The 12,117-nt window shown below is 43.0% G+C and overlaps 1 protein-coding gene across 1 annotated transcript in view; it reads left to right on the forward strand.

The window, feature by feature from the left end:
• The window catches only part of COL22A1 (collagen type XXII alpha 1 chain), a 240,357-nt gene that overhangs the window by 194,281 nt on the left and 33,959 nt on the right, over positions 1-12,117 (forward strand). The window contains exons 39-43 of the mRNA XM_075743260.1: positions 603-707; positions 1,234-1,278; positions 3,432-3,509; positions 6,619-6,654; positions 7,593-7,646. Of these exons, the coding sequence (XP_075599375.1) occupies positions 603-707; positions 1,234-1,278; positions 3,432-3,509; positions 6,619-6,654; positions 7,593-7,646 (318 nt within the window). The remainder of the gene's footprint in view (positions 1-602; positions 708-1,233; positions 1,279-3,431; positions 3,510-6,618; positions 6,655-7,592; positions 7,647-12,117) is intronic.

Raw genomic sequence — 12,117 nt, forward strand, 5'->3', positions numbered from 1 at the left:
ATGGTTAGGAAACAGAGATTTCTGCTTTCCTGATAAGCTGTGGTAACTGGACCATTAGTTCACCTTCCCAGTGCACCCTTGCTTAGCTTTTACCTGCCTTACCTAACCGTTATGTCCCATCTCATAGCTAGGCAATGGGCTCTCTGAGGTCAGGGGTTTGTAATTTGCTCATACGTTGCACAGTGCCCAGCATGCTGGAGTCCTGATCTTTGTTTGCTGGGGTGGGAATGATTAATCAGAAACGTGGCCCTATGCATGCATATAGACGGAGTTTAAAAGGGAATTAATCCCAGCCTCTTCAGTCAAATAATCTTCCAGATTACTGAGATCTACCTCAGGGTCATGTGTGGACCAAGGGGTCTCTCGTATAGCTGGTTCCCAAAACATCTTGAAGTCTCTTTTTACGTTCCTTAAGGAAAATTACAAATGCTTTGAGATTACTGAAGGAAAAGACTTCCCGTAAAAGAGGAATTCCTATGATAGTAAGAGAAATTCATACGAGAACGCTAGAAAAAACACATATCTTTCAGTCCCAATGAAAGACCTGAGACAGAATGGTCTTCAGTATGCTACTAAGAGTTTTGCTGGATTGTCTTCTACAGGGTGATCCTGGAAAAGAAGGAGAAGTGGGTTTACCTGGGCCAGCTGGTAAGCCAGGGCCTGCTGGAGAGCCAGGTTTGCCTGGTAAGGGTAAAGATGGAGAACAGGTAGGTACTGCTGGCAAGCTGTGAGCTTGAGTAGTTTCGGTGTGAGATAGACAAGCATGACTTCTGCAGGAGAACGCTGGATTTTTAGTAGCATTAAGCTGCATTGTCACAAGTGCTTGCAGGCTATCTACTGAAGACGTGAAAGACCTGGTTGTGTAAAATGCTGCAGATCACAGTGCTGCATCCAAAAAAGCAGTGAGAACTGAAGCTTTATTTCTGAATATTAAACTCCCTTCAGTGTGCCATGGTGGCCTTTGAAAGTGGAGACCTCTGCATGGAGTAGCCATTGTCCCTGTAACTAGTAAAAAAAATTATTAGGAAGTTCTCTAAAAGCACTTGATTCTAGCCAAGTTAGCAGATTATTTAATTTGCTTACATATTATCAGTAAAATATTGCCAGGACGGTGTGAGGCAAGGAGGCGGGGGGGGGGGGGGTGGGGATGCTTGCTGCCTTCACTGTCTCAAAGTCCAGGCTCCCGTTTGGCTTCATGGTGACTGTTTTCTGGTTTTGGCTCTGTCACTTTAGGGGCAAAGAGGCCCACCAGGCTTGCCAGGACCCTTTGGACATAAGGTGAGCATGAGCTTTACTGTGGACTCTGCTGTTCTCCATTGCTGGAGCTGGAGAAAGTTATGGGGAAAACATGATCTGTTTTTCTCTGGAAAATAGAGTTTGTGAAGCTTTCACTCAAAAATGCACCTTTGAGGAGGTTTCTTTCTTTATTATTCCAATATGTCTGTAGATGTAAATAGTAAGATATGAATTACCTGTATTCACTTTCCACATTTATATTTCCTTCCAGCATTATGTGAATTCAACACAAAGTGAGGGCTAAATGCACACTTTTTCAGGGAAACTGTGACTGAAGACCTTTACTCTGTACGGCTAGAGAGACACTGCATAGCTGAAGTTTGACCTACTCTTGAGACCTCCTGTCAGCCCGTCAAAGAGCACTCCTCCATAGCACTCGTTTCCCTCACCTCTCTCCAAGGAGGATGTCAATTATTTTCCAGTGGGACCAGATAGTCCTGGTTTGCTCTCCTGTATTGTAGTTAAGGCAAAGACTAGCTAGCTAGTTAAGTTAATGACACTAATTTCAGCTGAAAATAGTGTTTATTCCCTTGTTAAGTACACAGCAAATGGTGAAAGGAATAAAATAGCAAACCCCTTTGCTTCCAGGAACATCTGGATTGTGCTTGACTCTTCAATCAGATATGTCAGAAATTCGGCTCTTTGAAATGACTGTGTCCTGATCTGGATTGGAAGAGGAGTAGGATGTTGAAACAGATTTTATAAATGATATAAGTAGGAATATAGCAATATGAGACTATGTCCATCTAGGTCCTGTATTTTTTAACTAACCAAACTGCTATGAAATGTTTTCATTATGCTGCATTCTGTATAAGTGCATTGTAGTCTGTTGTATATATCTTTGACAGTTCAGAACACACACACACAATAATAGACTGAGAATTAATATAAAAGTCAGAAAAAAACACTAAAAGAATTCTCATGAAATATTCTATTCGATACCAACACAAGATGGCAAGAATATTAATTGTGCATGGGAAAATACTATTGAACTTTTTGTATTGAAATTATGTTCTTGAATAAAGTAACAGATAAGGGATCTGCCGGAGTGTTTGAACTAATCAGAATGCATTTTCTCTCGCAGTCCTTGCAGTATTGTTTCTTTGTAATATAAGATTAGTTTAAGAAGAAAGAAAGAAAGAAAGAAAGTGAGAAAAAATAGGAGATATTGCATACTGAATTTTGGGTGGGCAGAATCCATGGGTAACAATTTTTCTATCATGCTTCTACATAGCTGGGAAAAGTGTAATAATAAATAACATAAATAAGATTCATTGTTATAAGTCTACTGCCAATGTGAGACCAAATCTCACTACTGCAATACAATCCATACAATCCATAAAAATCTTATTTGATTTCTCCCTATAACAAGAGAACAGACATTAAATTTAAGTATTGCAGCTGAATTCTTTCTTAACCCTCTGTCTTCAGTGCCCAGTAAACAGTGTCAAGTAGTTGTCTGTGCTCTGCAGGTTTTACTATTGAAAATCTGGTTTTCTAGAAGGGAGGTCTCTCCTTTTGTAGTACAGTCCTCTAGAGAGAGTGTTAGAACTATTGAATTATTTTTTACAAAAAATTTTTACAAAAAAAATTATTCATACCCTTCTGTGAGCAGGCCTATGTTGGTAAAGGAAAGGAGAATGTTAAGATGTAACTGAACATCCCTAATTCTGTCTTCCCCAGATAAATAATCTGTATTTGGCAGGTTAGCCATCTACCATAGAAACACAGAAAGAAAAGCACATTATGATGCTTAGTGTTTCACCAAGCCAAGGAGAGTGCCCAATACCCTGCAGGCAATTGCAAATGCTGGAAATTGGATACTATGCACTAAAATAAATTAAAATACTCGTAAAGGCTGCGTTCCCACTCAGTTATGTGATGTGGCACACATTGACCTGTGTGAGGGCTTGCAGAGGTGGGCTGGGGCTCGTGTGAAGGAAGGGAAGAGTTTTCTTGGTGTGCCATGACAGTAACTCTGCCGTATCCCCGTGCTGCCACAACCTGATACTGTTCTTCTGTGGGCAGGATCAGGTCAGGACATACCAGTGTTATGTCATGTTGTAAAACCTGATTGCATTTCAGCGCATTTGCTCGACAGTGGTCCAAACCTTTAACTTCTTCCTTTCTTTCAGGGTGAAAGAGGAGCTCCTGGCCTCCCAGGACAGCCAGGAGACAGAGGTGTGCCAGGAATCGGGCTGGCTGGACCCCCTGTAAGTAGCAGATCCTATTGCAACCTGTAACAAGGCAAAAACCCATCGCCATCTGGGGAATGTGTTGGCTGTGCTCAGCTGTGCCCCAGAGCCTGTGGGACATTTCACCCTCTGAAGATGCAAACCACAAACTAGTCCAGAGGCTGCCATTGGTGGCTCAGATGTCTCCACATCTGTTGTAAGAGCTCTTGATGAATTTGGTTTTAGTTGAAAGAGAAAGGCAGAGAAGTGCTGTAGGAGTGATTGATATCACTGGCTGTTACTCATGACTTTTCTGCATCATCTTGACACATTAGCTGTGGATGTGAGTTGAGATCTGTGCTAAGCCAGCAGGACTGATCTGCTGGGGAGATGTAACCTTGCTGTCACCCCATTAGAAGATATGAGTGTGACACACATGCCCACATCAGTGACATAGTCAGCACTCTGATAGGGAAATACAAAATCAAATGACTGAAATTGCTGCGTTACAAGAGTGCCATCATCCCCCTCGTTTCCCACAAAGGTTTAGCTGCCCTTCATCGAGATCTACCTTCACCTTCTGCTGTCAGTGCTAAAGGTATACCCTTATCAGTATGCCATGAGGTGTATCTGGGGTTCTGCTCCATAAAGTTTGGATTTTCATCTCACTGGGGTTCGATCATTCTAGTGCTTGGCATGTACAACCCCTCTTGAGATCGGGGGGATTTGGGGGTGCTCTGACTGTAGCCCTCCTCAGAGTCCTCCAGATATGCAGTGAATTTGTGAGTGAAATAAGTTTAGGAGGAAGCAAACTTTATTCCTAGCTGTAATTGCTAGAGGACATCTGAGACCTTGCATTCTTTTGCCATGATACTGTACCAATCACAGTCAATGTTTTCATGCTCTGGTTATCTAGATATAAATTTCCCAATTAGTACAGGAAATTACCTTGAAATGATAAGTCATATTGCTGTGTAATACTTGTTGACACATTGAGCTTTCTGAGGTGTATCCCCACTCAATATTTGCTTTTACCATGCTGAATACTATATAAGGTAAAGCAGATTGGGTCAGTCACGTTTTACACTGTGACTGTGTCATGGCCTTCATGGTCCTCGCAGGGTTACTGCTGACTGAAGATTTGCTGGGTGTTATTTGTTATGATTTATCTAGGAATAGGGATGTTCTTGCATTTCTTAATGTTCAGTCATTAATATAAAAAATTAAAATGAAATTAGCACATAAGCATCTGGCTTGTTTGAAAGTCACTAGGCTATGGCTAGTTTTTAATTACTTATTTTTAGATTCAGTACAGGGGTAGATGAGTTCACTTCTGCATCCTGATGTACACCAGATGACAAAGTTATTCTTCGCTGGGGCTTTAGCATCCACATATCCATGAACACAAATGGCTAAGAACTTGACTCCAAATATAGACATCACTTGTCTCACACCAGAGGATTACTTTTTCCTGTGTCATCATTGTTCGACCACTGTCAGGATGAGTAGCCACCGACATACCACACTATTCCTGACTGATTTGTTTTTATTTATTTAATCTGCTTCAGTATATACTTTTTTTATTATCAACTATTATGATGTTTTTCTCTACTATATATTAATTGTAACCTCAGCTCCAGTGCAACAACTCTGGAATTTGAAAAGCACTGTATCACCTTGAACCCATCAGGCTTTCACAAAGGCCGAGTCCCACAGAAAAAAGAGAATAAACTCAGTGGAGCTGCTTCAGTGCACATTACACACTGAATTAAAGGTGTCAGCCTATACCCTTTTCAGCGATGTGACAAAATTGTGTGTATAATACTTTCAGCTTCAGAACTGAGAGCCAGCAACTCTTTTTAATTGGAGTCTTCACCCTGTTTCATCCTGTTACCTTAACCTTTCTTGAGCTTTGCTCCCTGCATAAAAGGTATACATAGGTGAGGATTTTTTTTAATTTTGTCTGCTAAAGTATTGAGTTAGTATTTACATAACACTGAGCCATAAACTGAGTATTAACAGAATGTGTTCTTCCCAACTGAACCATAAGCAGAAGAGGGGACTGCTTGGATAAATGGGGTGAATTCACATGCTCGTGCTCAAATTGCCTAATGGACACGTGTACTGCATAAGTAGAAGGGCTGTGCCCTTGCTCTGCCTTGACCTGCTCATATTATTGTGGGTTCAGAATTACGTATTTAGCCTTTGCTTGAGCAGAGCATTAAGGCGTCTTGCATGGAGGACTGTACAAGGATTAGTGAATTAATGTGCCTAAAATAGAAACCAAAGGGAGAGGAGCCATAGAGTGAACCAATTTATTCAAACACAGCCCCAGAGATGTGAGGTCAAGCCTTGTTTTGGGTGTGTTTGGAATGCCAGATTGACTCGTCCCTGCTGGATATGTGTACCACATCACTTCTGTGTTCCTATAGAAGTGGATACCTTCTAGTGGCTCACTAAGTTGCACCTTTTTAAGTTGAATCCCCAAACAAACAGCATATGTAAGGCCGCTGAACTCCTTGCTTTGACCTCATTTAAAGAGCACACAGGTCCCGTGGGATGCTTTTCCTTCTATTAGAGGTATATGAATAAAGTGGTCTTCAGGACCTGGGGGGGAATTGTCCTGTCCCAGCCCAATAGATATGAGGATGCTGTGGTTCTGTGTCCCCAAGTCCAACCAGCAGGGATGCTGCGTATTGCCATGGGCATGTGCAATGCAGACACACGTACACAGACGTGTGCGACCACGCAGACCAATGCAGAGAATATTGCCTTTATCAATACTCACATAACCCTAACCAGCGCTCTCAGAAACATGAGCAACTGTGTCTTGATCCTGCCCCTCTTCTCCAGCTGAAGTTTGAAGGCCACTGTTGGAACATACACATGAAATATGGGTCTTTCCAGCAGGTGGTCTCGGACACCTACTCTGCCCAGTACCCAGGCCTCCGCGGAGGTACTCTGCAGAGGTGTTCTGCATCTTGACACATCCTCAGACTTGTTCCTTTTCCTCAGCCTTCCTCCTCCATTTTTTGTTAGCCTGGTGCTTCAGGATCCGCCCCTGATCAGCCAAGGGTGTGCGTGTGTGTGTGTGTGTTAATTTTAAGCTCTGCTAGTGTTTTGATTGTTGTGTCTTCTCTGTTTGCAGGGCCCTGTGGGACCCCCAGGAGACAAAGGGTCATTGGTACAGTATGTCTTTCTAACTACACCCAGATTTTATGGGGAGGCGACAATCACATTAATTGTGTTTCTACCAGTGATTTCATGAAGGCATGCTTAATTAGTTTATTTTTGCCCAAGGATGATAGGGTTACAGAGTGGCTGACCCTCCAACAGGGACTTCACTTGTCCATTACCAGCTACTTGTCTGCTATATTTGGTTGTGAGAAAAGGAGTTGATCGAGACTCTTGGCAGGGTCACAGCTTTTCCTTACCTATCAATACAGTCCTACAAGGAAAGAACGAGTCACTTGTTTAACCCTTCATTCAAAAAAAAGTATTTCAAGGCACATAATTCATGGCACACTGCTATGCCTTACAGCAAGGCCTCAAAGGTTTAAAGTAAACCATTTCAAAGCATTTTTCTCACTTAAGTCTTACAGAAAACTGTGCATTTTAGCATTCACCAAACACACCTAGGTCCTCAACGTGCACTTTTACAAGGTTGCAGTCCATTGGTGTGAAACACATAACTGTGTACTGCGGTCTCAGTACACACTGGCATGAACTTCCAGCGCTACAAGCAGTCCTAGCCAGTGTGCTAGCTTGGCACTGAGGAGCTGGACCTTCTTTTTTTCCTCTACAGTCCTGTGCTCACTCATATTTTCTCCCTCTTTATAAACTTACCTGCCTATAGAGTCATCGTTACCTTTCCAATAAAGGTATGTGAGACTTGACTTTAGTGATGCATGTGAAGTCCCTTGAGGCACAGAAATGACTGATACCGTGATAGTGGAATGTGAGATTTAATATTTTTTTTCTTAAACTCTCTCATAGTTGTTTAACTGCTAGTTACTTTTTTTTTCCCAATAACTATTGGGTTGAGAATTTCTTCTCTTCAGCTACGAAGCACCTGATAAGTACTGTTCAAATAAGTGGGTTTGTCTGTTCTCTTGCTACCAGGGTCCCCGTGGTGTACCTGGTATCCCTGGACCACAGGGGCCTCCTGGCCAGGATGTAAGTAAAATAAAAGTGTAAGTGCTCAAGAAATTTGCCAATGCTTGAATTTAATTTCCCCCAAAATTGTGCTCATACTCAGCCACAGTCATTGAGCGTTACTAAGGTGGTCCAAGGGAGATGATTCACAGAAGTGAAGCTCTTAGAAGTTAGGATGTCAGAGGGAAAAACAATTAGGCTAAGTAGTGTTGTGGAGGACTTTACCACTGAACCATTTTAACATGATACTGGAGAAGGGACTTGGCAGCATCCACTGGTGAATGACCCCACATTGTGGAGAAGGGTGATTGTTAAGCTGTCTAGGAACTTCTTAGAAGCTGCAGAAATAAGTAACCTATAATACTTCTATGAAAACAGGGCCACAGCTGTTAAAAAAAGCTCTTTGTGAGTTCATTTTGCTCCTGCTACTGTGCATGAGAGATGACATTTTAACCTCTTGGTGCATTGTCCTCATTCCTGCCATCTCAGTGGGTGAGTCATGGAGCTGAGGCATACAGAGAAATGTGGCAGACTCCCAGCTGGAAAGCTGACCCCTCTTGCTGCCCAGCTTTGTCACAGTGTTCAATCAGAAAGAGGAGAGGGGTTTTTTCTCTGCTGGTCAGCCAGCTCTGTGATGTGGAAACCAGTCCTGGAGGAAAACCAGCAAGGGAGCTCTGAAGATTTTGAAAGGCTTGATCTTTGGATTTGTGCCTGTTGAGGGAATGCTGCGGGAGGGGGCAGTGGCCTTCTGTAACTCTCTTCCTCAGCACTGCTTTATGATGCTGTCATGTCTGAAATGGGTACCAGTTTTCATGAAACCCATGGCAAGCAATTTTCATCCCTGGTATAACTTTATTGATGTACATCAGCTGGCCTAAAGGGTGTACTTTCCAAGGGAAGGATCTCCTTTCGTCTTGAAGCATTTGGAGAAGGTCTTGTTTTCTTCCCACCTACTTTGTCACCAGGCAAATTATTATGGCCAGGGTACCCTTCCGCAGCCCATGACAGTAGAAATCATTCTTTGCCTCCATCACCTTGTGTCCCTGAGCAGCCACAGATTCAGCATTGTGTCCTGCTGACTGCCCCTAGAGCTCCTCACCTTGCCTCAGATGTTTGAGATTTTTAACATACAGTTTTTAAACAGGAGATATAATAGATGGGTTTATTACAACTATGTTGTGTGAGAAAAGTGCTAGAGCCAGCTTTTCTGAGTCTTTCTGGCTGTACTCAAATCAGCATTGACTGATCAGATCTTGGACGGGCAATTCTACAGCCTTTACATCGTTCCTTTCCCCCACAAAAAATTACCCAAACAGAACCATTCCTTATGGTACTTATAAAACACATCCTCTATTACATTAACTGTTTTAATTGCACTCAATATGTCTTTCAGGAGCAATCTGTATCCTGGTTGATCACCTATTAAGCAATTCTACCTGTGTTCCAGGAAGTGTAAATGCTACTACAGGGCACATTCTACTATTTCTTGGTATAACAGCAGGGATACCTATTTGACAAAATCATGCATTTGTGGTTTCTTGATCTCCACTTTCATTTATGACTAGTACAAAGGATTTTTTTTGTTCTGCTTTTGCACTCTTGTATATCAATGTAGTATTCCTGTATTCTTTGAAGCGTGCCCATTTTTGTACTCTGTTGTGTTTAAACAGTATGTCATCAGTTAGGAATGCTCCAATTTGAATTGCTAATATGAATTTTCCGTGTAATTCCCAAACCATTCAGTGGCAATATCCTTAATGACTTGCCTCAATGTCTTGTCTTTTGCTGTGGCCTTTGCAAATGTATTCCAAGTTGTTTGTGAGACTGAATAATTCTTTTAAATCACATTTACATACATTAGGCTATTCTCGCCATTATTTTTTCAGTTTCAGACTCATCAGATGCTCTTGGAAGTGTATCTTCTATCAGTTGTTGTATTCCCTGAGATTGCTGAATCAGATTTAGAGTTGTATTTGGGGAGGTGGAAGAGTCAATACTTCTTCTGCAATATCTTTGGCCAGAATTACCTCCCATAGGTGAATAGATTGGATTTTTTTTTACATAACTGCATCCTAGCTTCTTTCAAGTGCCCTAGAAGCATGTGCCATATTTTTGCAATAGCACTGCTCAGGGTCACCTTTTGAAACACCTGTTGGCAACTTAATCAAATATCAAGAGTTCTCAGAACAGTGTCTTGCTTTATTAAAATTTTAGGTTTTGAAAATCCTTGTCCAGGTTTATAGTACAGTTGTGCAAGTTTGTCTTTGTTCTGTTATTCTTTGCAAAAGACTTGGTGTTTATTTCTATGAACTGCCCTCTAGAGTTCACTATGCCCATAAATCCCTACAGATTAGCTTCATAGAATCACAGAATGGTTTGGTTTAGAAGGGGCTTAAAAGATCATCCAGTTCCAAGCCCCTTGCCATGGGCAGGGACACCCTCCACTAGACCACGTTGCCCAAAGCCCCATCCAACCTGGCCTTGAACACTTCCAGGGAGGGGGCATCCACAGCTTCTCTGGGCAACCTGTGCCAGTACCTCACCACTCTAACAGTCAAGAATTTCTTTCTAATATCTAATCTAAAGCTACCCTCCTTCAGCTTAAGGCCATTACCCCTCATACTCTCACCACATCCCCTTGTAAACAGTCCCTCTCCATCTTTCCTGTAGGCCCCTTCAGGTACTGGAAGGCTGCTATAAGGTCTCCCCGGAGCCATCTCTTCTCCAGGCTGAACAACCCCAGCTCTCTCAGCCTGTCTTCATAGGAGAGGTGCTCCAGCCCTCTCATCATCTTTGTGGCTCTATTTTCTGGGAAAAAGCTGGGACGTGTTGTCTTTGTCCCATGTACATTATATTTTTGTCTTTAAATTTGCTGCTTTTTTTTCTGATTAGCTAAAGGCCCAATTATTAAAGCCTGAAAAATGCTTTCTGTAGGCTTTTTTTGTGGTCTTTGTTTTCCCAGATAGTAGGTCTAATTTGCTCCATTACAGGACTGCTACATATAGCCTACTTTAATGCCCTCAGTTACTTCATATATTAAGTGCATTTCCTTTTAGAAAAAAAAAAAAAATCCAAATCACCTTTTAAGCTGGCAGTATTCCTGTATCAAATATTAAAAGAGCGTAGCCTTGAATACAATCTTTAGAGAAATTGCCCAGTCTCATAATCTTAAAGGTGCAAAAAAATAATTCTACATTTTAAGTGATGTCATATGCATGGCCACCTCCTCCAGCTGCACTGGACCAAGTCCCTCCTGCCAGGCCTCTGGTGCCCAGGACCCGGGGTCTCTGCCCTGGCTGAGGGATGCGGCTGCTGCTTTCCCATTTCAACCAGTAACAAAGCTGTGCATGAATCCCAGAGACACCAGACATGGACGCACGGAGGACACTGACATGGCTGATCACACAGATTGCCACAGACAACAGCACCTACATACCCAACTCACGTACAACACACACACCGACAGGTCCCCTCCTCCTCTTCGGCTGGCAGAGACAGAAGGTCACTTAGTAGTGGCACACACACGTACCACTCTCTAGGTTCACAAGCACGCACATATTTGCAGATCCTTTGAGCACTGGTACAGCCCCTCTGTCCCCCCAGCACCCCTGCCAGGACCCTGGACCCCTTTACCAGCCCCATGGGTCTCCTACTCGCTGGTGCTCACTGCAAACACACATGCATTCGTCTGCTCGTCCTTTGTGCATTTCACACTCGTGGTTCGCCCTGGGTGTACCAGCACAGACACCCACTTCCAGCAAGATCAGCCTGAACTTTGCAAGTGATAAGATTGTAAACCAAGGGGGCCTCGGACTGGGAAGGTACAGGAATCGATAGAGGTGTGCAGATCCGTGAACGGATTTGCAGGGGAAGGGGGAGCACACCTGATACCTGGCCCAGACCCAACGTCCCCTTACTCACCAGCTGGTCCAGCTTGAAGTTTGTTGGTGAATACACATGCACCCACCATGAATACGAAGATACAGACCCTCACCCCCCCCAGCAGCCAGTGTCAGGCACACGGGTTGTGACCCACAGTCCTGCTTCCCCTGAACATCCCTTCATGGCTCTGCAGAGCTCTATCAATTCCTGTACCCCTCCCTGTCCTGGGTCCCCCTGGTTTACAATCTCATTCACTTGCAAATTCCAGGTCCATCTTGCTGGAAGTGGTGCCAGTGGTTTCTTGCTAGCCCATCAATTAGTGGGAGAGGTGAGGTTTGTTTCTTGTCAGGTCTGTATCTTGGTATATTTTGTTTCTGGTTTCCTCCTTTTCCCTTAGTTTCCAAATTGGCAAGGTCCTCAATCAAATAACCCTGCTGGAATAAACATCCTCCCACTCTCCCATGCCCACATCAGTTAGTGTGACTGTCCAGGTTTGGTTCCCATCACTGCTTCCCTTATTATTTGTTGCTCAAGTTTCTGTCCCTGTATGTTCTTATTTATGGCTTCCTCCTTATTTTCCCTTGTTGTATTGAAAATGGTCCTTGACCAG

The sequence above is a fragment of the Balearica regulorum genome, chromosome 2 (assembly GCF_011004875.1).
Source record: "Balearica regulorum gibbericeps isolate bBalReg1 chromosome 2, bBalReg1.pri, whole genome shotgun sequence".
Classification (NCBI taxonomy): domain Eukaryota; kingdom Metazoa; phylum Chordata; class Aves; order Gruiformes; family Gruidae; genus Balearica; species Balearica regulorum.